At 42.7% G+C, this 23,585-nt stretch overlaps 1 protein-coding gene across 6 annotated transcripts in view; it reads right to left on the bottom strand.

Annotated features, from left to right (window-relative positions):
• Window positions 1-23,585, bottom strand: part of ULK4 (unc-51 like kinase 4) — a 988,030-nt gene that overhangs the window by 143,839 nt on the left and 820,606 nt on the right. The window contains exon 37 of one of the 6 annotated variants that reach the window (XM_073678126.1): window positions 12,702-12,968. The exons of the other annotated variants lie outside the window; for them this stretch is intronic. Within the exon in view, the coding sequence (XP_073534227.1) occupies window positions 12,930-12,968 (39 nt within the window). The 3' untranslated portion in view covers window positions 12,702-12,929. Of the gene's footprint in view, window positions 1-12,701; window positions 12,969-23,585 lie in introns of those variants that run through there. 6 annotated transcript variants of the gene reach the window in all.

The following is a 23,585-nucleotide window of genomic DNA, read 5'->3' as shown; positions in this document are numbered from 1 at the left end:
AAATATAACAGAGGAGAATGAGAATCTGCTATTAGGACAAATAGACAAAGTAGCAAAACATAATGAAGTGATTGTAATGGGGGATTTCAACTACCCGGATATTGACTGGGAAACAGAAACCTGTAGATCTCAGAAAGGAAAAAGGTTCTTGACAAATATTAAGGATAATTATCTCTCCCAACTAGTGCAGGAACCAACGAGAGGGAAGGCCGTGTTAGACTTAATATTGACTAATAGGCCTGATAGAATAACTGAGGTACAGATAGGGTGGCACCTAGGTAATAGCGATCATAATATTATCGATTTCAAAATGCCCTTCAGTAGGGTCATCAATAAGGGAACAACAAAAACATTAAACTTTAGGAGGGCGAAGTTTGATCAGCTGATAGAAAACCTCCAACTTATTGACTGGGACAAAGTTCTTAATCAAAGGAATACGAATAGTAAATGGGAAACCTTCAAAAGAATTCTGAATACTCGGTGCGAGAGATATATACCGTATGGGAATAAAAGGGCCAGAAATAAGAGGAAACCAATATGGTTGAACAAGAACGTAAAAGGGGCGTTAAATAGCAAAAAAGAGGCATTCAAGAGGTTAAAACAGGAAAACAGTAAGGAGGCACTAATGTGTTACAAGGAAAAAACGAGAACCTGCAAAAAACAAATAAAAATAGCGAAGGAGGAAACAGAGAGACGTATTGCTATGGAAAGTAGATCAAATCCCAAACTGTTCTTTACGTATATAAATAGTAAAAGGATTAAATCGGATAATATTGGACCGATAAAAAGTGATGAAGGCAAAATCATAGAGAAAGATGAGGATAAAGCTAATCTATTAAATAATTTTTTTTTGACAACTTTCACAAAGGAAATAGAACTAACAGGCGAAATGAGAAGTGACAAGCTTAATCCTCCACTAAGTATGACAACTCTAACCCAAGTTGGGGTACAGAAACGCCTCAGTAACATTAAAATAAACAAATCACCAGGACCTGATGGCATACACCCACGGGTACTAAGGGAACTAAGTAATGTGATAGACAGACCGTTATATCTTATATTTAAGGACTCTGTTGAGACTGGGTCTGTACCACTTGATTGGCGACAGGCGAATGTAGTGCCAATATTCAAAAAGGGAGCAAAAAGTGACGCCGGAAACTATCGGCCGGTGAGTCTGACGTCCGTTGTGGGCAAAATTTTTGAAAGGTTCATTAAAGAGGCAATTATGGAGCATCTTGATGCTAATAATCTTTTAACCCCGAACCAACATGGATTCATGAGGAATCGCTCCTGCCAAACAAACCTGATTGACTTCTACGAGGAGGTTAGCTCTCGACTAGATCAGGGGGAACCAGTGGATGTCATGTATCTCGATTTCTCAAAAGTGTTCGATAGCGTGCCACATAATAGGTTGGTATATAAAATGAGAATGATGGGACTGGGGGAAAATGTTTGCAAGTGGGTAGCTAACTGGCTAAGGGATAGAAGGCAGAGGGTGGTTATAAATGGAATATACTCAGATTGGGTAAGCGTCACTAGTGGGGTACCACAGGGGTCTGTACTAGGCCCAATGTTATTTAATATCTTTATTAGCGACATAGTCAACGGGATAAATAGTAAAATATCAATATTTGCAGATGACACAAAGTTATGTAAAACAATTAATACAAAAGAGGACAGTGCAGACCTACAGAGGGATTTGGATAAGCTGGGTAGGTGGAGCATTAAATGGCAAATGAGGTTTAACGAGGAGAAATGTAAGGTCATACATATGGGAAGGAAAAATGGAAGTCACCAGTACTCACTGAATGGGAAATCATTGGGGAATTCAGAGATGGAGAAGGACTTGGGCATCTTGATTGATAGCAAACTAAATTGGAGTGCCCAAAGTCAGGCCGCTGCTGTAAGGGCAAACAGGGTAATGGGATGAATCAGAAGAGGTATAGCTGCAAAAGATGAGAACATTGTTCTTCCACTGTACAAAGCACTGGTCAGACCACACTTGGAATACTGTGCTCAGTTATGGGCCCCAATATATAGGAAGGATATAAATGAGCTTGAAAAGGTACAAAGGAGGGCAACAAAAGTAATAAAGGGAATGGAGGGACTGCAATACCCAGAGAGGTTGGCAAAACTAGGACTATTCAGCCTGGAAAAGAGAAGGTTGAGGGGGGACATAATAAATGTGTACAAATATGTTAGGGGACAGTATAGAGATCTTGCCCGGGATTTGTTCAAAAGGAGGGATATTACGGTAACAAGAGGGCACTCACTAAGACTGGAAGAGAAAAGGTTTCAGCACCAGCATAGGAAGGGGTTCTTTACGGTAAGAGCAGTGAGAATATGGAATTCACTGAGTGAGGAGACGGTAATGTCGGATTCACTACACCAGTTCAAGCGGGAACTGGATGCATTTCTAGATACCAGGCAGATTTCAGCATATACTTAAAAATAAAATAAAATAGTAGGTTGATACAGGGATTTATTCTGACTGCTGGTTTCAGAGTCGGGAGGGAACTTTTCCTCAGGTGAAGATTGGCTAAATCATTTGAGGTTTTTGCCCTCCTCTGGATCAACTTTAGCAATTACAGAACTAATAGGTCGAACTTGATGGACGCAAGTCTTTATTCGGCTTTAAAAACTATGTTACTATGTTACAGACCCTGAGAATGGGTTGAAAACAGAGGTAGAGGCCATGAATCATGAGTGATCAAATGAAGCAGGTTGGAATATCAGGCTTGATAAGGCTAGTCTGGAGCTACAAGGATCACTGAGAAGCCCTCCAACTGACCCTCAGTGTACAAGGCAGAAGGGGAAAGGAGAAGGAAGACCAGGAAAGAGAAAATTTTCTAAGGAGTGACAAGCCTGTGCACAATAAATGGCTGAGGGCTAAGAGATCTGGCAAATAATCAGGGTTTTTTTTTAGATAAAAAAAAAGCATGAGAATAATCGGATTGTTTGTCATTCACTGAGAAAAAAAAGTAGCAGAAAATACCCAAAAGAAAAGACTACTCTTGTGGATCTAAGGGATATTGAATGAGACAATATGTGTCATAGATATCCACCTAGTTTCTATCAGAAAATTACTGCAATTACACATGTTTTGTTATACACATGTTATTTTCCTGTGTGTATTGGAACAACAGAAACAAAACTGAGAAAAAAGGCGTATTGGACATAATTTCACACAAAACCCCAAAAATGGGCTGGATAAAATTGTTGGCCTCAACTTAATATTTGGTTACATATTCTTTGGAATAAATAACTGCAATCACTTTCTATAATGATCAATAAGCTTCTTACACCTCTCACCTGGAATTTTGGACCTACTCTTCTTTTGCAAACTGATCCAGGTCTTTTCCAACAGCAATTTTAAGATTTCTCCACAGCTGTCCAATGGAATTTAGATCTAGACTCATTGCTGGCAGCTTTAGAACTCTCTTTGCTTTGTTTCCATCTATTTCTGGGTGCTTCTTGAAGTATGTTTATAGTCATTGTCCTGCTGGAAGACCTAGAATGCAAACCCAGCTTTCTGACACTGGGCACTATATTGCGACCCAAAATCCTTTGGTAATCTTCAGATTTCATGATGCCCTGCACACAGTCAAGGCACCCAGTACCAAAAGCAGCAAAACAACGTACTGCAGAATATGGCTGATAATTGATATACTGCAAGACGGGGTGTATCTGGAGGAGTTGAGGGTCATGGTATGTACCAATCTCTGGTGGTGTATCTGGATAAGCTAATAGGAGCGATGTACTGCAAAATGGGCTCCATGATGGGGCTGTGCCTGGATGTGATGAGGTGCGATGTACTGTATCTGAACACGCTTTATCTGAGGCTGTATCTGGGTGGGCTAAGAGGAGCGATGTGCTACAGAATGGGGCTGTAACTAGCCGGACTGAAAAGAGCAGTATAATGCAGGATGGGGCTCAGTGGCGCAACTACGTCCGATGGGCCCGGATGCAAAATTTGGACCTAGGTCCCTACCTGCATGTTGGTCAGATGTACGGGACCTTGTAGCATTCTAGATCCTATAAAGACATACATATTCGCCCCTCATGGGTCCCTTCCTGGTAAAAATTCCCACATCCTGGTATAATGTCCCTAATCTGGAATATTGTCGCCATTCTGTTATAATGTCCTCATCCTGGTATAATGTCCCCCATCCTGCTGCAATGTTCCCATTCTGGTGTAATGTCCCCATCCTGTTACAATGTCCCCATCCTGGTATAATGGTATAAACTCATCACTCACACCCACAAAGCGCTCCATGCTTCAGCATCACCCTTCATCTCAGTCTACCACCCTACCCCCATGCCCTCTGTTCTGCTATAGACCTAAGATTAAGATCCTCAATAATCCAAACCTCCCACTCGCATCTCCAAGATTTCTTGCATGCTGCAACGATTCTTTGGAACGCACTACCCAGGATACTTCAATTAATCTCCAATACCCATAGTTTCAAGTGTGGCCTAAAAACACAATTTCTTTAGATTGGCCTATCGCCTCACCACACTTTTCTAACTATCCCTGTTTTCCCAGACACAATTTTCTTCAGATTCAGGATCCCCGTATCATCTGTTCACACACCCCCATGCACTTAATAGCCTTCTGTGTCTGTACTTTTACACATCAGGGCCGTGGAGTCGGTAAGCCAAACCTCCGACTCCGACTCCTCAATTTCCATGACACCGACTCAAACTCCAACTCCGACTCCATGACTCCCTCATACACGGCTCATGTTTAAGTGATAACTTTACTGTAGCACAGATTCATCTCAGCTAAAAGTCTAGACCCTTAGATCAGGAATAGGACAGACATTTATAGGACATTTCATAGCTCTCCCAAATTCTTATGAAAAAATATTCCCCACTAACTGCATTGAACTACTGTACCCAATTTTTTTTTAATATATTTTAGTAGTCGGAGTTGGTCCATTTTATACTGGCTCCGACTCCACGACTCCGACTCTACAGCCCTGGTACACATACTGGTTGGCGACTGGTTCATTCAGCATTTTGTGAATACCTTATTTATTACATTGATGGTTGGACCATACAATACAAGCAATTGTTACCATCCACCTTTCGTGTCTCCCCTATTTCCTCATAGATTGTAAGCTTGCGAGCAGGGCCCTCTCTCCTCTAGTATCTGTTGATTTATGTGATTATTGCTATTCTGTAATGTCTTTTATTGTCTGTACAATTTCTCTCTGAAATGTAAAGTGCTGCGGAATATGTTGGCGCTATAGAAATAAAAAATTACTATTATTATGTCCCCCATCTACTATATAATCGGCTTATCCCATCTGTCTGTCCGTCCAGGAAATCCCGCGTCGCTGATTGGTCCAGCCGCGGCCAATCAGCGACGCGGGAATTCAGAACAAGTCGGGAGAGAGCAGGGCTGACTCTGCCCATGTGGTCATGTGACTCACCAACTGCCCATGACATACTGAACATGTTTTGTCAGTCACAGTGTGTGATGTACTTCTGTCACGTTTCATTCACCGTGTTACGCGGAACAGGAGACCCCTGGCTGCAGCCGCAAATAGTCGTGATGTAAGCGGAAGCAAGAGCCGGCTGCAGCCGGGGGAATTACGTGCTGACTGTGCGTGGTCAGTGATGTTGTCACAAGCAGTATTGACAACATAACGTAATTACAAAATTCATTAGGGGCCCCGGGGGGATACATTGGGGGGTTAATTTAAAGTAGTGCACAACCCATTTAAACACTGCTTCGCTGATTAGTCGCAACCGGTCGGCCGCATACATATTCTAGAATACCCAATGCGTTAGAATCAGGCCACCATCTAGTTCTGTTATAATGTCCCTATTTTGGTATAATGTCCTTATTCTAGTATAATGTCCCCAACCTGGTATAATGTCCCCATCTTGTTATAATGTCTCCATCCTGGTTTAATGCCCCCTCTCCCACATTCTGGGCCCCTTCCGGTGTTCTCTAGCTCATTTAAAAAAAAACAAAAAACTATTATTCTTATCTTCCTCGGCTCCCACGCAGTGTGGCATCCCCTTTTGAAACCGGAGCAGGAGTTGGCAGCTAACTTCGGAATGCTGGCATTGGCAGTGCATGACATCACTGCCATGCACCGCATGTCACTGGCAAGCCAATATCAGCTTCTGACCTCTGATTGGCCAGCGGCATGTATTGCAGTGCAGGGAGACGGTGGGTCTCTGTGCCGCAATACATCTCACCTAAATATGTGTCCAAGGTGAAAATGGTATCGGTGTGCCCCCCTCCCACACAGGCCCGGTCATTATTCCCCTCCAGATAGAGCCCGTATCTGAAGGGACAAAGAAGCGATGTACTGCAGTAAGAGGTTGCATCTGGACAGGATGAGGAATGATGGGCTGCATGATTGGGCTGAATCTAAAGGGGCTGAGGAGCAAATTACTGCAAGATGGAGCTGTGTATAGAAGGATTTAGAGAGGTCATGTACTACAAGATGGAGCTGTGTATAAAGGGGCTTAGAGGAGTGATGTACTGTAAGATAGGGATCTGTATAAAAGGGCTGAGAGAGGAGTGATGTGCTGCAGAATGGGGCTGTGTATAGAAATGGCGGACAGGAGTGATTTTCTGCATGATGGTGCTGTATGTAGAGGGTCTGAAAGGAGTGATATACTGCAGGAGTGGGACTGTATATAGAGGGACCAAAAGGAGTGATATATCGCTGGATGCTATTGTATATAGAGGGGCTGAGATACTATGTACTGCAGGACAGTATTGTATAAAAAGAAGACTGAGAGGAGTAAATCATCTGTGGCTGCCTCATAATCTGTAAGATGCACTCACGCAGCAGGATGCTTCTTCATCCTACTCGCCGGAGTGAAGTGCTTTTGGCATGGGATACACAATTGTCCATTGCTGGCTGTGTCACCAGGTGAGAATAATCACTCATACAGTACTTCTAATGTTGTTGAGCTCTGCTGTCAATCAGCCACTGGTTTGTGATCATCTTGTTGCGTCACAATGGCGGCAACACTCAACTGTTTATGTAGTTAATGTGGCAAAGTGGCACAGCAGTACTCAGAATCTTTTGGGATGGGGGTCTGGTGACTGATTTCTGTGAAATTTAAATATTTATACAACAGGGGTGCACTGTATGGAATGTTATGTTAATCTGGGTTGGGAATGAATAAAGGGTGTTCCAAAAAAGTGAAGTTATCCCCTGTCCACTGGATATCCAGTGGATAGTAGATAGTTTGCTGATTGGTGGGGGGCCAACTGCTTGGAACTACCAGTGATCCTGAAAGCTGATCTCTGAATGCTCAGACTTCGCTCCATTCATTCTCTATGGAACTAACTGAAATAGTTGAACAATCTTCTCAGCAGACTCATAGACAATGCATGGAGTGCAGGCTGAGCATGTGCACCACAGCTACATTCAGAACGGGGCTACACAACCCTTTTCACGGGGTTCTAGAGTCCCATTCTTGCGATATTTGAGAGTCCCAGCAGTCAGTCCCATAGAGATCAACAAGGTATTCCCTATTCAGATGGAACTTGAAAACTCATCTTTTCAAGAAAGCTTACAACCTGCAATGACCTCCCTGCCAGCTCACCACCACCGAAGCTGCCACAATCACCTAATCTACTGTCTCCTTCCCCATTATTGTGTAGACTGTAAGCCACTCTTTTCTGTACCAGTCTGTCATTGTTAGTTTGTTCACTGTATTTTATATTTGTATCTTGTATATAACCCCTTCTCACGTACAGCACCATGGAATCAATGATGCTCTAAAAATAAATAATAAATATATTCCATCCTCAATTAATAGGGAATAACTTCATTTTTTGGGAATAACTATTTATTCGCTTATTGTTAATGGCTGTAAGGTTTTGCAAAAACTGTGCTGCCATTAATGGAAACCTGTCATATGATTCATGCTGCCCAACCACGGGCAGCATGAATCAGAGCCTGGCTGAAAGATGGGAGGAAGGTATATTTTTCTCATAAATGCTCCTTCAGAGAAAATATACTTTGGAGATCTGGCCGGGGACTATAGCCAGAGAGTAGAGTAGTCCAGCATGCTCCTAGCCATTTTTTTTCAAGCACTACTCTAGGTGACAGTTTTCTTGCTATGGGAAACATCTGTCAGTCACCTCTTTTAGGAATGGGAAAAGCTGTCTGCGGATGGCACCGGACTATGGTGCCAAGCAGCATCTTTAAAGCTTAATTGAAAAAGAGGAAAAATCCAGGCACGTCTATCCGATAAAATCAGCAAACTATATTTAAAATTCCCATTCAAGGATCCACAACTTAAAAACCTGATGCGTTTCTGGCGCAACAAAAGCCTTCTGGCGCATTTCAGAAAAAGATATACGTGACTGCAATTGTGCAATCAGGCTCTGAGTCATGCCACGGATTGGGGAGGATGAATCTGGTGATAGTTTACCTTTAACAATAAAGGAACCATTTATGATTAATTTTTGATGATACAGCAGAAAAAGGCTGTGACTTTTATGAACAAGTTAACAGACGCAACTCAGACACGAATCGGGTTCTACACGAATCGGGTATCTGACAGAGCCAGCCTTGTTTTTGGATGTAATAAGATAAGTAGTATTACCCCCCTAGAACTGCTGAGCAAGAACCTTGTGCAGCTTGGGGATTTGAAAATCCTGCGGAAAAGTGGATTGTCTGGTTTAAACCTCGGAGAAACTGAGGGAAACAATTTGCACAGCGTGTAATTCACGGATACTACTTCCCAGGCACTGACCAGGTTAAAACTCTTATCAGAAGTGAGGACACCCAATTCTTCCACCCTTTGAAGGGAAGACTCAAGTGAGTAAAAAAAAAACCTCCCATTGCAGAGGTCCTCAAGATGATGGACAAAACAGTTTGAGCTTAAGCATGCTAATGGGGGATGGAACAACTTCTTGGTAGGAGTAAGGAAGGGATAAAAAGGTCTTGTATTGTCTGAGATTGTTGATTGGAATACATGGCACTATAATAATAAATAATAATAATAATAATAATACAGGCTAAGTTAACAGGTTTACTGTTGTTGTAGACACTGTAGATCCAAATGACCATCTATATCTCTATCTACATCCAATCTGGCAATGGTGTGTGCAATGAAGTTGACAGAAATCAGGAAGGCCAATTTCATGAGATCATCAAAGCACATTTTATACGTTCTTCAGTTAGGTTTCACTTCTGTTTACGTATGTATGTGTAATACATATAAGTGATGCCCATAGAGTATCCATATCCATCCTACAAATAAATATCCTAAAATAGTACCTAATAATCCAGTATCACCCAATTCTGGCAATACTACTACCTGCAACTTTTTAGAAACATTCACGCCACCTTTCTGATTTTTGCATGACCTAAACATTAGAAAACAATGCTGGCAGCAGATAAAATTATAAGGCTGGAGGAAACTTGGCATGTTCCCTGCTAATTTGGCAGAAAATTAAATGTAGCAGAAAGAATAGAATGCAAACAATCTCTACACATTATTTACCTTCTCGCACTGCAACCTATTTGGTTATGATTTGTACAAAGGAGAGTAATAGAAAATGTAGCTGCTGGAGAAAAACACTTTTATGTCTTGCTGCATATCATGACAGGTTCTGACAGACTACGGCATCACATTGTGAAATGATAGGCCTCACTCCACATTTTTCTGAAAGCATCTTTATTTTCTTGTGACACTAAAAACCTCAAGTGCATTACAGAGAGAGTGGGAAGATTATATTAGTGTATTCCATTGGCAGAGCAGTATAACAGGCTATCTGCAACTCAAAAATAAACAAGTGAGAAGACGAGAAAATAAAACCTACAGCTCCAGCATTGTGTACTTTTATTCCTGCGTTCCTATGTTTATGGTAGAAATGTCATCGGATCTCTGGCTACATTTATTTGCTTTACTATAGAGTACATTATGCACTAGGAAGAAAGGAACATACTGCTCCTAGGCAGCCATTCAACCAATATTCTGCCCTCTCTGGGTAGGCAGTATTTCACGATTCAGAAACAAGCAGGGACAGTGTCAGGAGGTTCTCAATCTTAGGAGAAAGTCAAGCATTAATTACACATATAGAGAACTAAAGAGAAAATGTTCTCTCTTGGGTCTGTAAGTACAACAAAATTTGGAGCATTGTTGTATATTCACTATTTTCTTAAATTCAATGCCGATTGGTGAAGGTCTACTGAGACCAGACCAATTGTTCAAAACACTGCCCAGAAGTGTGCAGCTTCCGAGGCAGAAGTGATAACCTCCTGCCTTAGCGCATGCACAGCACAGTGTACATTCTCCATAGAAAGACTATATGTAGACACTCTTTGTGCTTGCGCTCAGGCAGGAGTTGTGGGCCTCTGACTCCTTAGTTGCGCACTTCTGAGCAGTGTTTTGAGAGATCGCTGAAGGTCTTAGAACCTGGGCCCCCAATGATCTGCAGAGAATGTTCCAAAGTTTATTTACACTTTAGGCAACAAGGGTTCCATTGGGACTGAGGTTCCCAAAAACAAAAAACACTTGTTCAGCTATTTTCATAATTCCTATAACAATCAATGGAGAAAGCAGCAACTTCTTCTGTCACACGGCATGAGATGAGGTCCAACTCTAAGGAAAAAGGTCCCATCTCTGGGACCATCACCCTCCATTCATCAGACATTTATGACATAAACCGTATATATTACGTGAATGTCTGAAATGAGAATAATCCTTCAACTTTTTATAAATTAGTGTCCATCTACTCAAACCACCAAAATTATTAGACATTGTTTGCATTGCACTTCAGTACTAAACAGGCCTTCAGCTCGGTGTTATCCTACTGCCACACACAAATAATGTTGTGGACCTATTCTGAGGCACTGGATTATTTGGTATAGCTGTAAGACCTCATGCACGTGTCTATTCCTTGTGTATGAATCTAGCGGTGAACGAACTTAATATTTAATGTAATATGGTATGTTAGAGAATGCTACAATTCTTCTTCGACCATCTTGAGAAAACTCCGTATTTATTGTACGTTTATTGCATACATGCTAAAACCAATGAACACAGGTCATCAAACATCTGTGTCAGATGTATAATCACCTGTGTTCAGTGGTTTTAGCACATATGGAATAAAGTTACAATAAATACGGAGTTTTCTCAAGAAGGACGGAGTGCTGGCTTTTCTCTTACTGGAATATATTGACAAGCTCTGTTCATGCTGCCGAGCACCCTGGATGAACAGATTACAGGTGTGGTGAGCTGTGGTTTTCTGTTATTAGTAAGTAAGGGCCACCAGATAATATGGTGCCATATTTGAGTTAAATGTAACATAGAACCTAAATGCAACCACGTGCACTGGACCTATGATCACATGAGAAAGAAACATTATTATTACTATGTACATAAAGAAGAAATAATAAAACACTACTTCAGCGTTTTTTTTTATTGCACAGCTGGAGTGGTGCTTTAAAAGTAAGTCCCCTGCCTGAAACTCCGCTTCCGACGTTCTTATCTGTTTTCGCCGCCGCTCCAGTCGGTCTCCGGCAAAAAGTGACCTGCCGGCAGCTCCAGTGTTTCATGGAGCAGCGCGGAGGTCACATTTCAATACAAATCTATGACAGCCTCGTTTTGTATTGAGAGCTTGTGATGAAGCTGTGCTCACAAGATGGCGTCGCGGGAACTGAGCGGTGCGAAAAAACGGTGAAGATGTTGAGTATATGACCGGTGGCAGGGGACTTACATTTACAGCGCTACTCCAGGGCTGAGAAAAAACCCCGCTGGAGTGGTGCTTTAAAATAAGTTTTATAAGTTCACAATGTTACATGTTACAACAGTAACTACAAAAACATACTTGGCTAGATCATCGGTCACGATCCAAGACTAGCTAATTATTGGATAACAATCCAAATCAATTTACAATTTCTGATCCAGAAACACAACAGCACATTTATTATTCTACTAGGTTAATTTTGGGCACACTTTGAGCTAGATACTTGTTTATTTTCACTTGCGGCACATTTTTAAATATCAGCACCTTATACACCTATTTTGACTAGTTTATATGGGCATAAACTGTATAATTTTAACTAAAATGTTGTGACCAATAGTTTGAAGCTGAAATTTACAAATTCTGTTAAAAAAAATATCTGGAAATAATATTTTTGGTCCTCTATAGATACATTTACAGTTTTATTCCAGGGCCCCTTCTGTTTAATGTGCTTTGGTCAGTATATATTGCGAATTCTCAGACTAACAGGTCGGTAATTACTTTTAAGAGTAAATTGATGGAAAGACACTAAAATCATTCATGCGAGAGACATACATCTGTGTGACTGCACATACTCTAAACCTCTGCGCCAACCAATTACCTGTATATCACACAAACCAGACACAGTGCATACAGTACCAAAGCATGAAACAGCATCAAAGCTAAATTAGTGCCATAAGTGGCAAAAAACTGTCACTTTTAGATTTATTTATTTTATGCATTTTGGATTTTGTTTGGATCTGTCAAGTTTAACTACATTAAGGCAGGGATGGCATTTCCTATGGAGGTTTATGACAATTTCCATTTCCTATCTTATAAAATGCGACGGGGGATTTTTGTAGTATATAATCACTAACAGTATAGCATACGTTATATCCCTTTTAATTGAAATGAATCCTTTGACAATATTCTACAAAGTAATGATCGAACTTAATTATACTTCAATAAAGATTCTGCAATTAACCATACAACACTTTGCCAGTTGTTTCTGATAGAGGACAGCCTAAAAACCTGCAAATTACAAGTCTGGACAGTGCAGAGTTAATTGATTAGAATTTCTTTCCACACAGAAACTAAAAATAAGATATTGAATATACGATTGATGAAATGGAGGCTTTTGCTGGGAAAAGTTAATAGAGCATTTAGCCAAGGGTTGTCCTGATGAAATGACTCCTTAGAAAGATATCTGTCAGCAGATTCCACCATACAAACTTGCAACCTTGAGGACCTGCAAAATAAGTTCAAAGCTAACATGTTAGCTATGACAAGCCAAGCATACCTGAAAAATGTATATTTTATTTAGTCACGTGCCATACGCTAATGCAGGGCTTCTCAAACGTTTTCTACAATACTGCGGTGCAGCGCCTGTATTGCCTGTGTAGCAGCACGCAAACAACAGTGCAATGCTCACAGTACCCACACAGTGCCAACCAAATACCAAAATGGAGCACAACGTACCTCCCCAGCAGTGCCAAACACACCCCAGTGCAGCACAAAATGCCTCCCCAAAACAACCACATAGCACAATGCAGCACAAACACGTCAAAGAAATACGCCAACGCACCAAATACCACAGTGCAGCATAAAATACTTTCCTACCAGCAACAAGTACCACTATCCAGCATAAATAGAGAAAGATACCTCATTTTCCCATCCCAGCTTCTTAGTCCCAGTAAAATGTTGGCTGTCATACTCCATTTTTTTCCTCCTCAATTGGGAGGAGGAGAGACGGTGGTGCACACTTCCATTCTAACTGAGGAGGCGATCTTGGCAACCCCAATGTGCTGGCTGCTCTCCCACATATTCTGACAATATGTTATCATTTATGATGAAGCGACAACATTTGTAGAGCAGGTGGGAAGATGTAGGCTGCAGTACAACATCACTTGATGCATATGCAGCAAAGCAACCTGGAGTTGGGCTAATTTTGTTTTTAAACCAGTTGGTGACCTTTTCGTTTTCAGTGAAGTGTCCTAAGTTAGGGTCACCAACCCATTCCAAACCCCTCAGCTCTCGATTGATGTGTCCTGCATCAGATGACATCCTTTCCATTTATTTAGCAGTGATAATTTATGGAGTGGAATATGCTAAATGATGCCCTTTAAAGGGAACATCCTTTGGATATGCCATAAATGTCTGATAGTTGTGGATCTTACCACTGGGACCCACAGCTATTTCCAAAATAGGAGCCCATAACTCACAAAAACTTCTCAATTCAATAAGAAAACACATTGGAGAGAAGCGCAATATAAAATAATGCATGGTGCCATCTATGCATTTAACATACCTAAAAAAGACCCGCTTTCAAACAGGCTAACAGCTTGCCCTAAATGCCACCTTCCACTATCCGACCTCATGCACGGCCTATGGTCATGCCCGGCTTCAGTTTCACATTGGGGACAAGTATCAGCTATGATCGACACCATATTGGGTCCGGGTTATACCTTTTCCCCTTATCTAGCCTTGTTACATTTTTGGAACAACACAGAAAACCCTGAGGGGAAGAGGGGAAACCCTCCAAAATTGCTCCACACCCTACTTATCCTGGCAAAAAAACAATTACTTAAATATTGGCTAGAACCCAACACTCCCCCCCCCCATTGAAGAGTTAACAGCTCAAATGAAACATTTTATGGGAATAGAGCAACAAGACGCCCTTAGCAATAAGGAAAGGCAAGCTGGCAAATTTCTTCCGAAATGGAAATAGTTTATTGTAAATTGCTGCTCATTAAATGAAAAAAAGAAAATGGTGGAACCCTTCACTTCCACGGCGTGGTACATTCTGGAAGATCTTGGGGATAGCCTAGGTCCATTACGCCTGGATTGAGGGGGGGGGGGTGGAATGGAAGGATCATTTGGTGAAGGTCTATAATACTAACATAGGTGGTCTAATCTAACAAGTGTATCAACTGGATTGCATGTTAATTAAACTGATGTAAGTTACATAGTTAAGTTCTTATATTATATTGTTTTGCTTTACTAATCAAATATGTAAGTACTATCTCTTTATACCCTGTCTGCCAACAGGTATCTGATTATCACCTTAATCTGGTTTGTTTTGTTTCTTTTTGAAAAAGTTAATAAAAATTATATATTAAAAAAATAATAATAATTCTCAATTCAAGCCAGTAGTTTGATGGTCTCATGTTCTGGCAGTAGATAGGGGTCTGAGCAGTGGACATGCCATAAATGTTTAAGAAGAAAATATGCAAATTGCCTCTTCAGAGAAAAAGAGGACTTGAACTCAATAGTGCCACCTATTGGAAGCAGCAATCCTACATGAAAACAATCGGCCCAAGGAAGAAAACAGACATTTATGTAATTGTACTGCCAAAATAGAGCAGTCATCTAAGGAGAAGGACATCGGACCCCAGGACAGCTTTATCTTACTAATTTAACTCCTTTTCTGCATTTTCCTACTGAGGATGCATGACCGCACATAGAACATCATTTTTGAGATAGAAGCTTTTGTGCTGGGCTGCATTATACCTGATGACTAAAGGTAAGTAACTGCCTTTGTTATGTGACATGGCGCCGCCCATGCAGTAGCAAAGCTAGCACGCAGGTACCTGTTCCAGCATACCAAATACTTCAAAGCTGAAGCTGCTCACCTGGCTGCTGTAGCTGAGCACAGCTAATGTCACATTTTCCTCATCGTTCTACAGGTGCAGGCTTCCATTTTCATTTTGTCACATCATTCTTTTGATGAGGATATCTATTTCACCTTGAGGTCTTGAAGATAGAGAGATGCCATCCTCTCCAGGAAATTGGATATTTCGTAAAGGATTTATGTGGGCTAGAACACTCTAGGGCTTGTAAGTTACCATTATTATCCTGTGGAACACTTGACCTCGAGAGGTTGCCGCACAAGCTCCTTTTTTTGTCTTTAGGCAGAATAGCAGTGGCTGGGGACATACAGGCCCCCAAGCAAATGCTTCTGTGTAGACTATGCAGGTGTTTAGAAAAAAAAAAACATGCGTACTTTGTTTTCTGCGACACAAAGGAGCACTGGATGTCCAAACATAAATGCAGACTATGACCACTTATTCTTGTTTTGATGCCTGCCATATATGCAATGAAGTGCAGGATCATCAGGTGCAAAATCAGGCAGAGCCAGGTTTTTAATGAGGTCTAACATTTTCATTTTTGTAGAAAAGCTTTTAAATGGCACTCAACTCCCTCTTAGTAAATGCAGTATGTGGTGATAGTCATCAGATTCAGAGATCTAGTAACAGGAGGCCCCGACCAGCAGAAAAACATTGCTGTAAGCCAATATGGGAAATTTGGCAATCTGGCTAAGTATAGAATTTTATGTCCTTTTACCAAAGTGCATTATGGAAGCAATTACAAGGAGACAGGCCCGACATCAGAGTATATAGTAGCCTGGAATATTGAGAAAACAACTTCAACAAACAAAACTGCAATATTAACAAAATACATAACTAAAAAAAATTAAAAGTATTACTCCGCTCCACACACCAAAAAAGGAATGGATTTGCAGTTGGTGGCCATAGACATTTACTTTCTCATCCTTCCTGAGTGATTCTTCTCTATTGTTGTATTTTGCTTGTGTTTTTAGCACTACCAGTAGCATGAGGCATAACATGCGCCCAATGAAGTTGCTTAGTTAGTCCAGCATCTCTAGGATGGCGCAATCCATTACAAAGATCTTGGTTGTGTCTCCCAGCACAGTTTCAAGAGCATGGAAAACGTACCAGAACAATTTAATTGATCCATACACACAACAGTTTTAAAAATGGGTCTGTATCTCCGTTCCATTAGAGTCAGAACATGTCCCATACTCATCTGTTTTGCAGATCAGACTCAGCCATTAAAGTCAACAGCGATCCGTGGAAAATGGATGACACAATGAAGACAGACTTTGTACTTCAGAGTTACATCCATGTTTCATCTGTTTTTAACTTATCCATTGTTAAAGGGAACCTGTCACTAGAGCAAATGCCATTAACCTGTAGATATGGGGTTAATTTGCATGTTAATAGCATTATTAACCTGCCCAGCACCTGCACTTAACCGAACACTGTGGTACAGTGTCCATTTTAGGACATGATCAGATATCAAAAGATCCTAGTTACTTACCGGTAACAGGAACCTACTGAATAAAAGGACGGTACCTCTTTTCCGCATCAGTTTTGTTTCAGAGCATGAGAGGGCCTCTGAAAAATAGGTTAGTACATAACTATCACCTAAAAATTTCTTAATAAAACACCCTAAGAAGTGCGCACTATAAGTGATAAAGGGGAGGGAATTAATAGGGTGCTGTCATGGGCTCTGTAAAATCCCGTTACCGGTAAGTAACTAGGATCTTTTCCCCTTCTCCCATAACAGCACCGCCTGAGAGATTTAGAGAGATCAGACACCAAAGGGAGGGATCACCGCTTGCAACACCTTCCTCCCAAAGGACAGATCAGCAGAAGAGGTAAGGTCAAGACGGTAATGCTTGTAAAATGTAGCGAGGGATGACCAAGTTGCCGCCTTACATATGATGTCGATGGGCACATCCGCTTTCTCCGCCCAGGAAGCAGCCACAGCTCTGGTGGAGTGGGCCTTCAGGTTCTCTGGAACTGGCATATTGCTAGAAGAGTATGCTAAGCCAATGGTGTCCCTGACCTACCTAGCTATGGTCCCCCTTGTAACCTTAAGCCCTTTCTTAGTCCCCTGAAATGAAATGAATAAGGCGTCACTTTTCCTCCAGGCCTTCGTTACCTCCAAATACTGGACTAATACCCTCTTAACATCTAGAGTGTGAAGCTTTTGTTCCTCCGAATCCCTATGGTCAGGATAGAAGGAAGGGAGAGTAATTATTTGTGTCCTATGGAATTTGGAGGCTACTTTTGGAAGATAGGCCGGGTCTGGTCTTAAGATTACTCTATCCATACACACTTGCGTGAACGGATGGTTAACTGACAGCGCGTGCAGATCACTAACCCTACGAGCTGAAGTTAGAGCTACCAGCATGGCTGTTTTTAAGGTGAGAATTTTCTCCGAAGCTTCTTCTAAGGGCTCAAAGGGGGGTTGGTTAGTGCTTCCAGAACCAGATTAAGGTCCCAAGGAGGCATCCTTGGAGTAGGAATAGGTCTAGATCTACTGCAAGCTTTAATGAATCTAATGATCCACCTATTCGCTGCTAAGTCATAATTATATAGTGCCCCCAGAGCTGATACTTGTACCTTAAGGGTACTGGTGGCTAGCCCCATGCTTATGCCTTTCTGAAGGAATTCCAGGATGGCCCCAATAGGAACCCTCCCTTTGGCGGACTGATCCGAGGTAGACAGAAACTTAGCCCAGGTTCTGCCATAGATCCTAGTAGTCACCGGCTTCCTACTCGCCAGTAGAGTAGTAACTAAACCTGGAGAGAACCCCTCCTGCGTTAGTAGTGACCTTTCAAAATCCAGGCCGTCAAATGCAGGCCCGATCTTTGGGGATGGAAGACTGGGCCCTGCCTGAGGAGATCTGGGGTGTCCGGAAGAACCTATGGATCCGCCTGGGACATTCTCATCATCCAAGTGAACCATGGTCTCTTGGGCCAAAACGGGGCGATCAATATAACCCTCGCCTGTTCTTCTCGGATCTTCCTCAGGATAGTAGGGATCACCATTAGAGCGGGAAAGGCATAGCCCAGGGTAAAGTCCCAAGGAATTTGCAGCGCGTCTCCCGCAAACGGCATCTCCTTTGGATTCAGGGAGCAAAAGATTTTGATCTTCCGATTGTGTTTGTTCGCAAACAGATCTATCTGAGGTTGTCCCCATCTGCCGACAATCTGCTGGAATACCGCTGGATTCAATTCCCATTCTCCTTGTCTCAAGATGTGTCGGCTTAGAAAATCGGCTTTTACGTTCTCCTCTCCTCTTATATGCAGCGCCGAGAGCGTAGATAGATGACTCTCCGCAAAGCGAAGGATCTGGTCCGCTACTAACAGCAGAGGGAGGGATCTGGTACCCCCCTGATGATTGATGTAGGCGACTGTCGTTCGTTGTCCGACATTATTCGGATGTGATGACCCTGAAGAAGAGAACTGAACTCTACTAGAGCATTTCTGACTGCCAACAGCTCCCTCATGTTGGAGGAGAGACCCGTCTTGCTGTCCGACCAGACGCCTTGTTTTGAATGACCTCCTCAGGTGAGCTCCCCAGCCTTCTGGGTTTGCGTCTGTCGTAATCATATCCGACACCTGGAAAGACCAAGGAACCCCCAGAGATAGATTTTCCGGATTCATCCACCACTCCAGCGAGTTGATTACTAAACTCGAAAGGGATATTCTTACATCCAGGCGACCTCTGAGCCGTCTGTCTACTGTCAGGATCTCCTGCTGAAGACGTCTGGTATGGAACTGGGCCCACTGAACTGCTGGGATACAAGATGTCATTGTACCCAATAGAGACATTGCATTCCTCAATGTCATGGATGGATTGTTGATTACGCGTGATATGAGGGAGCTGATCTTCAGTTTCTTGTCCTCTGGCAGAAAACAGGTCTGGTTTTCCGAGTCCAAAATGAGACGCAGGAATGACTGAAACTTTTTTGGTTCTAGTCTCGATTTTTCTAAGTTTAACATCCACCCCAGGCCATTTAGACTGGCCATGACTTCTGCCAGAGCCAGTGCACAGAGCTGTTTTGATCTGCCCACCACTAAAAAATCGTCCAGGTAAGGGATGACTAGTATATCTTTCTCTCTTAGATGCGCTGTGACTTTTTGTGAAAACCCTTGGAGCCATGGAGATGCCAAAGGGAAGAGCTGCAAACTGAAAATGCCTTATGTGCTTGCCGAACCGTACAGCTACCCTCAGAAACTGTTGGTGTGCAGGAAAGATTGGGACGTGGTAGTAGGCGTCCTTAAAATCGAGGACGCACATATAGCATTCTGGAAACAACATTTTTATGGCCGATTTTATTGATTCCATTTTGAATGGCCTGTAAATCAAATAGTCGCTCAGCTTCTTCAAGTTGACAATGGTTCTGAAGGAGCCATCCGTTTCTTTATTAGGAAGAGAGTTGAGTAAAATCCTCTCCCCTGCTCGGGTACAGGAGTTTCTACTAGAACCCCCTTCACAACCAGAGTGAGTACTTTCTGCTGCAGGGCTATCTGCTCCCTTAGGCCTCTGGGGGCTGACATTCTGACGGTGTTCCTGGGAATGTTTTTGAACTCCAACTTCAGCCCCCTCCTGATTATCCCTAGAATCCAAGCACTGGACGATATTTTTTCCCAGGCGGGAAGGAAGTGGGACAACCTTCCTCCCACCTGGGGAGGTCCGTCACTTAGGGGTTTTCTTACTCTCGGAGGATGGACCACCGAACATGAAGCCTCTGTTATTCGGCTTCCTGTCTCTCCAACCACTTTGGTCTCTAGGAAACTTGCTCCGATTGTATTTCCTTTTCCGAAAGGAGCTCTTATATCGGGGAGCAGACACAGAAGGAAACCCATGTTTCTTGTCCGCTGGCTTATCCAGGATGTCATCTAAGGCCTTCCCAGAAAAGAAAGTCCCCTTTGCAAGGGATTGAGCAGAGTTTAGATTTTGACTGCACATCCCCTGGCCAGCTCTTGATCCATAATGCCCTGCGGGCTGCATTAGAAAGATTTGCTGACCTGGTAGCCAGCCTAACTGAATCTGCCGATGCATCTGCAAGGAATGCAGCCACCCCCTGCAAAAGAGGCAGATCCAATAGAATTTTCTCTCTAGAGACATTCCTTTTGATCTGGTCCTTTAACTGTTGAAGCCAGATCATCATAGACCTGGCGGTGCAGGTGGCTGCCACTACCGGTTTCAGAGCCCCTGCTGAGGACTCCCAGACCTGCTTTAAAAAAGACTCCACCTTTTTATCAAGCGGATCTTTTAGGGCCCCCTAATCCTCAAAGGGTAGTGTGGATCTTTTTGAGGACTCCGCGATGGCCACATCAATTTTAGGGGTTTTGTCCCACGTAGCCGCATCCTCCTCTTCAAAGGGGTATCTCCGCTTAGAAGAAGAAGGCAGCTGGCCTTTCCTCTCTGTTTTTTTCCATTCCCTATCTATAAGAGTCTTGATCCTCTCGTTAACTGGGAATGTACGTCTCCTCTTCTGATCTAAACCCTCGAACATGACGTCCTGAACTGTTCTGGGAGTTTTGGCATCGGCAATACCCATAGTCACTCTGATAGCCTTGACCAATTTCTCCGTATTGTCCACCGAAAAACACGGCCTACCCCCTCCATCATCATCCGAAGATTCTGATGGAGACGATGAAGAGAGGTCAGAGGGGGAAAGATATTCCCTCGTGAAACGGGACTCTACTGATTCCCCTGAGTCCGAGGAAACCCGTTTCTGCTTCTTCCTCTTACGAGAGGTTAAGTTCTTTAAGGAATCCCTGACCTCTGTCTGAATTAAAGTTTTTAAGTTCATAGAAAAACTAGGGGACTCCTCCGCTATAGTTTTCTGTATACAATCCGAGCAAAGGTTCTTAGCTTAGGAGTTGGGAAGGCTATCTTTACATAATGCACACTCCTTATTTTTATTTTTGGAACTACTCTTTTTTGGTCCCTAACAACCAGAAGGAAATGAAAGGAGAGAAAAGAGAAAAAACAGAGAAGAGCACATTACTAAGGTGAACTTTCACGAAGATCACTCACCACACTGCCGTTCAGACTAGGGTACCGGAGGCGGTGGTTACCGTTCACATGAACGCTCCCATCTGGCGGAGGTGGATTCACGAGATTTTTTCTAACCGGTTCTGCCGGCACTCGTACGACCCCCACTGCTGTGGCTCTGGTGATGGGAAGACTCCCGTTGGTCCGGTTGTTTCACATTTTGCTTGACCTGTTTACGCTGTTTAGGTGCTTGTGGCTGCTGCTGTTCCTCCTGCGGAGGTGACAGCTGCTGCCCAGGTGACTGCGGCTCCTCACTCATGATGACGGGGATGCAGACACCGCCATCTTGACAGCTTCCCATTCTTTAAAGGCATACGGGCTCCACCTCCTTTGGGCTCCTCCCCTTCCGGCAGCAGTGTGCTCTCTCTTTTCTGATTATCTTCTTTTTTCTTTTTCTTTTTTTTTTTTTTTAATTTATAATAAAATACATATATTATTCCTTTTTTTTCCCTCCTTTTTTTTTCCCTCCTGCGCGTGCGCAGCCCAGCGGCTCCCGGCGCGCTTGCACGGGGATGATCCAGAAATCATACCCCGCGCAAACGCAGACCCGGGCTTCCGGCGCACTCGCGCCAGGGCGCGACATGACCCTGCGCGTGTGCAGCCCGGACTTCCGGCATGCTACGTCACAGGGCGCGACGCGACCCCGCACGTGCGCAGCCCGGAATACCTGCCGGCGCGCCCAGCCATGACCATCGTGCGTGCGCAGACCCGGCTGCAGGACCCGGCGCACGGGGGAGAGGACCCCGAAAGGCGCCCCCCCCCCCACACGCAGAGCCGGGCACAGCAAGATGGGGCTGGGAACAGAAGTCCATCTGCTGTCTCTTCACGGCCTCCAGGCTGCATCGATCCCGGGATCCATTCCAGACCCCACGAAAGGTACGAGGTACCACCTTGGAGAGGCTCCCATCAAGGACAGGAACCAAGACTGATGCGGAAGAGAGGTACCGCCATTTTTATTCAGTAGGTTCCTGCCCTTGGTGGGCGGATACCCTCTCTCAGGTGGTGCTGTCATGGGAGAAGGGGAAAATCAAACATCAGAATGATGTCAGTTTGAGGCTAAATATCTTGTCTGAGAACTTATTTTGATAACTGATTCTGACAAGTGATTCTGACAAGTGATTTTGATGAGTGATTCTGACAAGTGATTTTGACGAGTGATTCTGACAAGTGATTTTGATGAGTGATTCTGACAAGTGATTTTGACGAGTGATTCTGACAAGTGATTTTGACAAGTGATCTTGACAAGTGATTTTGATGAGTGATTCTGACAAGTGATTTTGACGAGTGATTTTGACGAGTGATTCTGACAAGTGATTTTGATGAGTGATTCTGACAAGTCATTCTGACAAGTGATTTTGATGAGTGATTCTGACAAGTGATTTTGATGAGTGATTCTGACAAGTGATTTTGACGAGTGATTTTGATGAGTGATTCTGACAAGTGATTTTGATGAGTGATTCTGACAAGTGATTCTGACAAGTGATTTTGATGAGCGATTCTGACAAGTGACTGACAAGTGACTTTTACAACTGTAATAATAATAAAAAAAAATTAACTGTTTGCTGATGGGACTTGAACCCAAAATTCTGTGTCCCAAAACCAGTGCACTAACCACTGAGCTATAAACTCAGTTGTAAAAAACTAGGAGTTCTATTTGGTTATATGATTTTCAGTGCAAACTTGTCTAAAACTCATTGGGACTTATGCACAGACTGCAAGCAAGCAAAATTCAAATGATGCTTGATTTTGATGTGTGAGTCTGATGTGTAACTTTCTTCACACATCAGAATCAGAATCACAATGACTTCTAGTCACCCTGAGTATTTTCATGGTTGATCTCATAAGACAAGAAAAATTGTCAGTTAGTAGCACTTGACTGGATAGTGCAATGGTAAGGCATTAGCCTCTGAAAATACAGTGTTAAGAGTTCAAATCCTGATAGGAATAAAACATTTTTTTTTTTTTAATTATGCCTATTTATTTAGCACTCAAACTACAGGGGTGTTTTACATTTAATATCTGACACTCTGATTGTCATCCTGATGTGTTAAGAGTTTCAGACACGCTGTCTATTTGCATGGTAAATTACATAGCCAAAGTAAATTGGGAGGCAATAATTTAGTACATATCTATTTCCAAGTGACTTTATATTTGCATAATTTCTTAAAGGGGTCTAATGATAAAATATCTTTATTCTAAATTTT

The sequence above is a fragment of the Phyllobates terribilis genome, unplaced genomic scaffold (assembly GCF_046119375.1).
Source record: "Phyllobates terribilis strain yellow unplaced genomic scaffold, ASM4611937v1 Scaffold_4__5_contigs__length_816908805, whole genome shotgun sequence".
NCBI classification, from domain to species: domain Eukaryota; kingdom Metazoa; phylum Chordata; class Amphibia; order Anura; family Dendrobatidae; genus Phyllobates; species Phyllobates terribilis.
The sequence above is the reverse complement of the archived record's forward strand: the minus strand, read 5'-3'. Positions and strand labels throughout refer to the sequence as shown.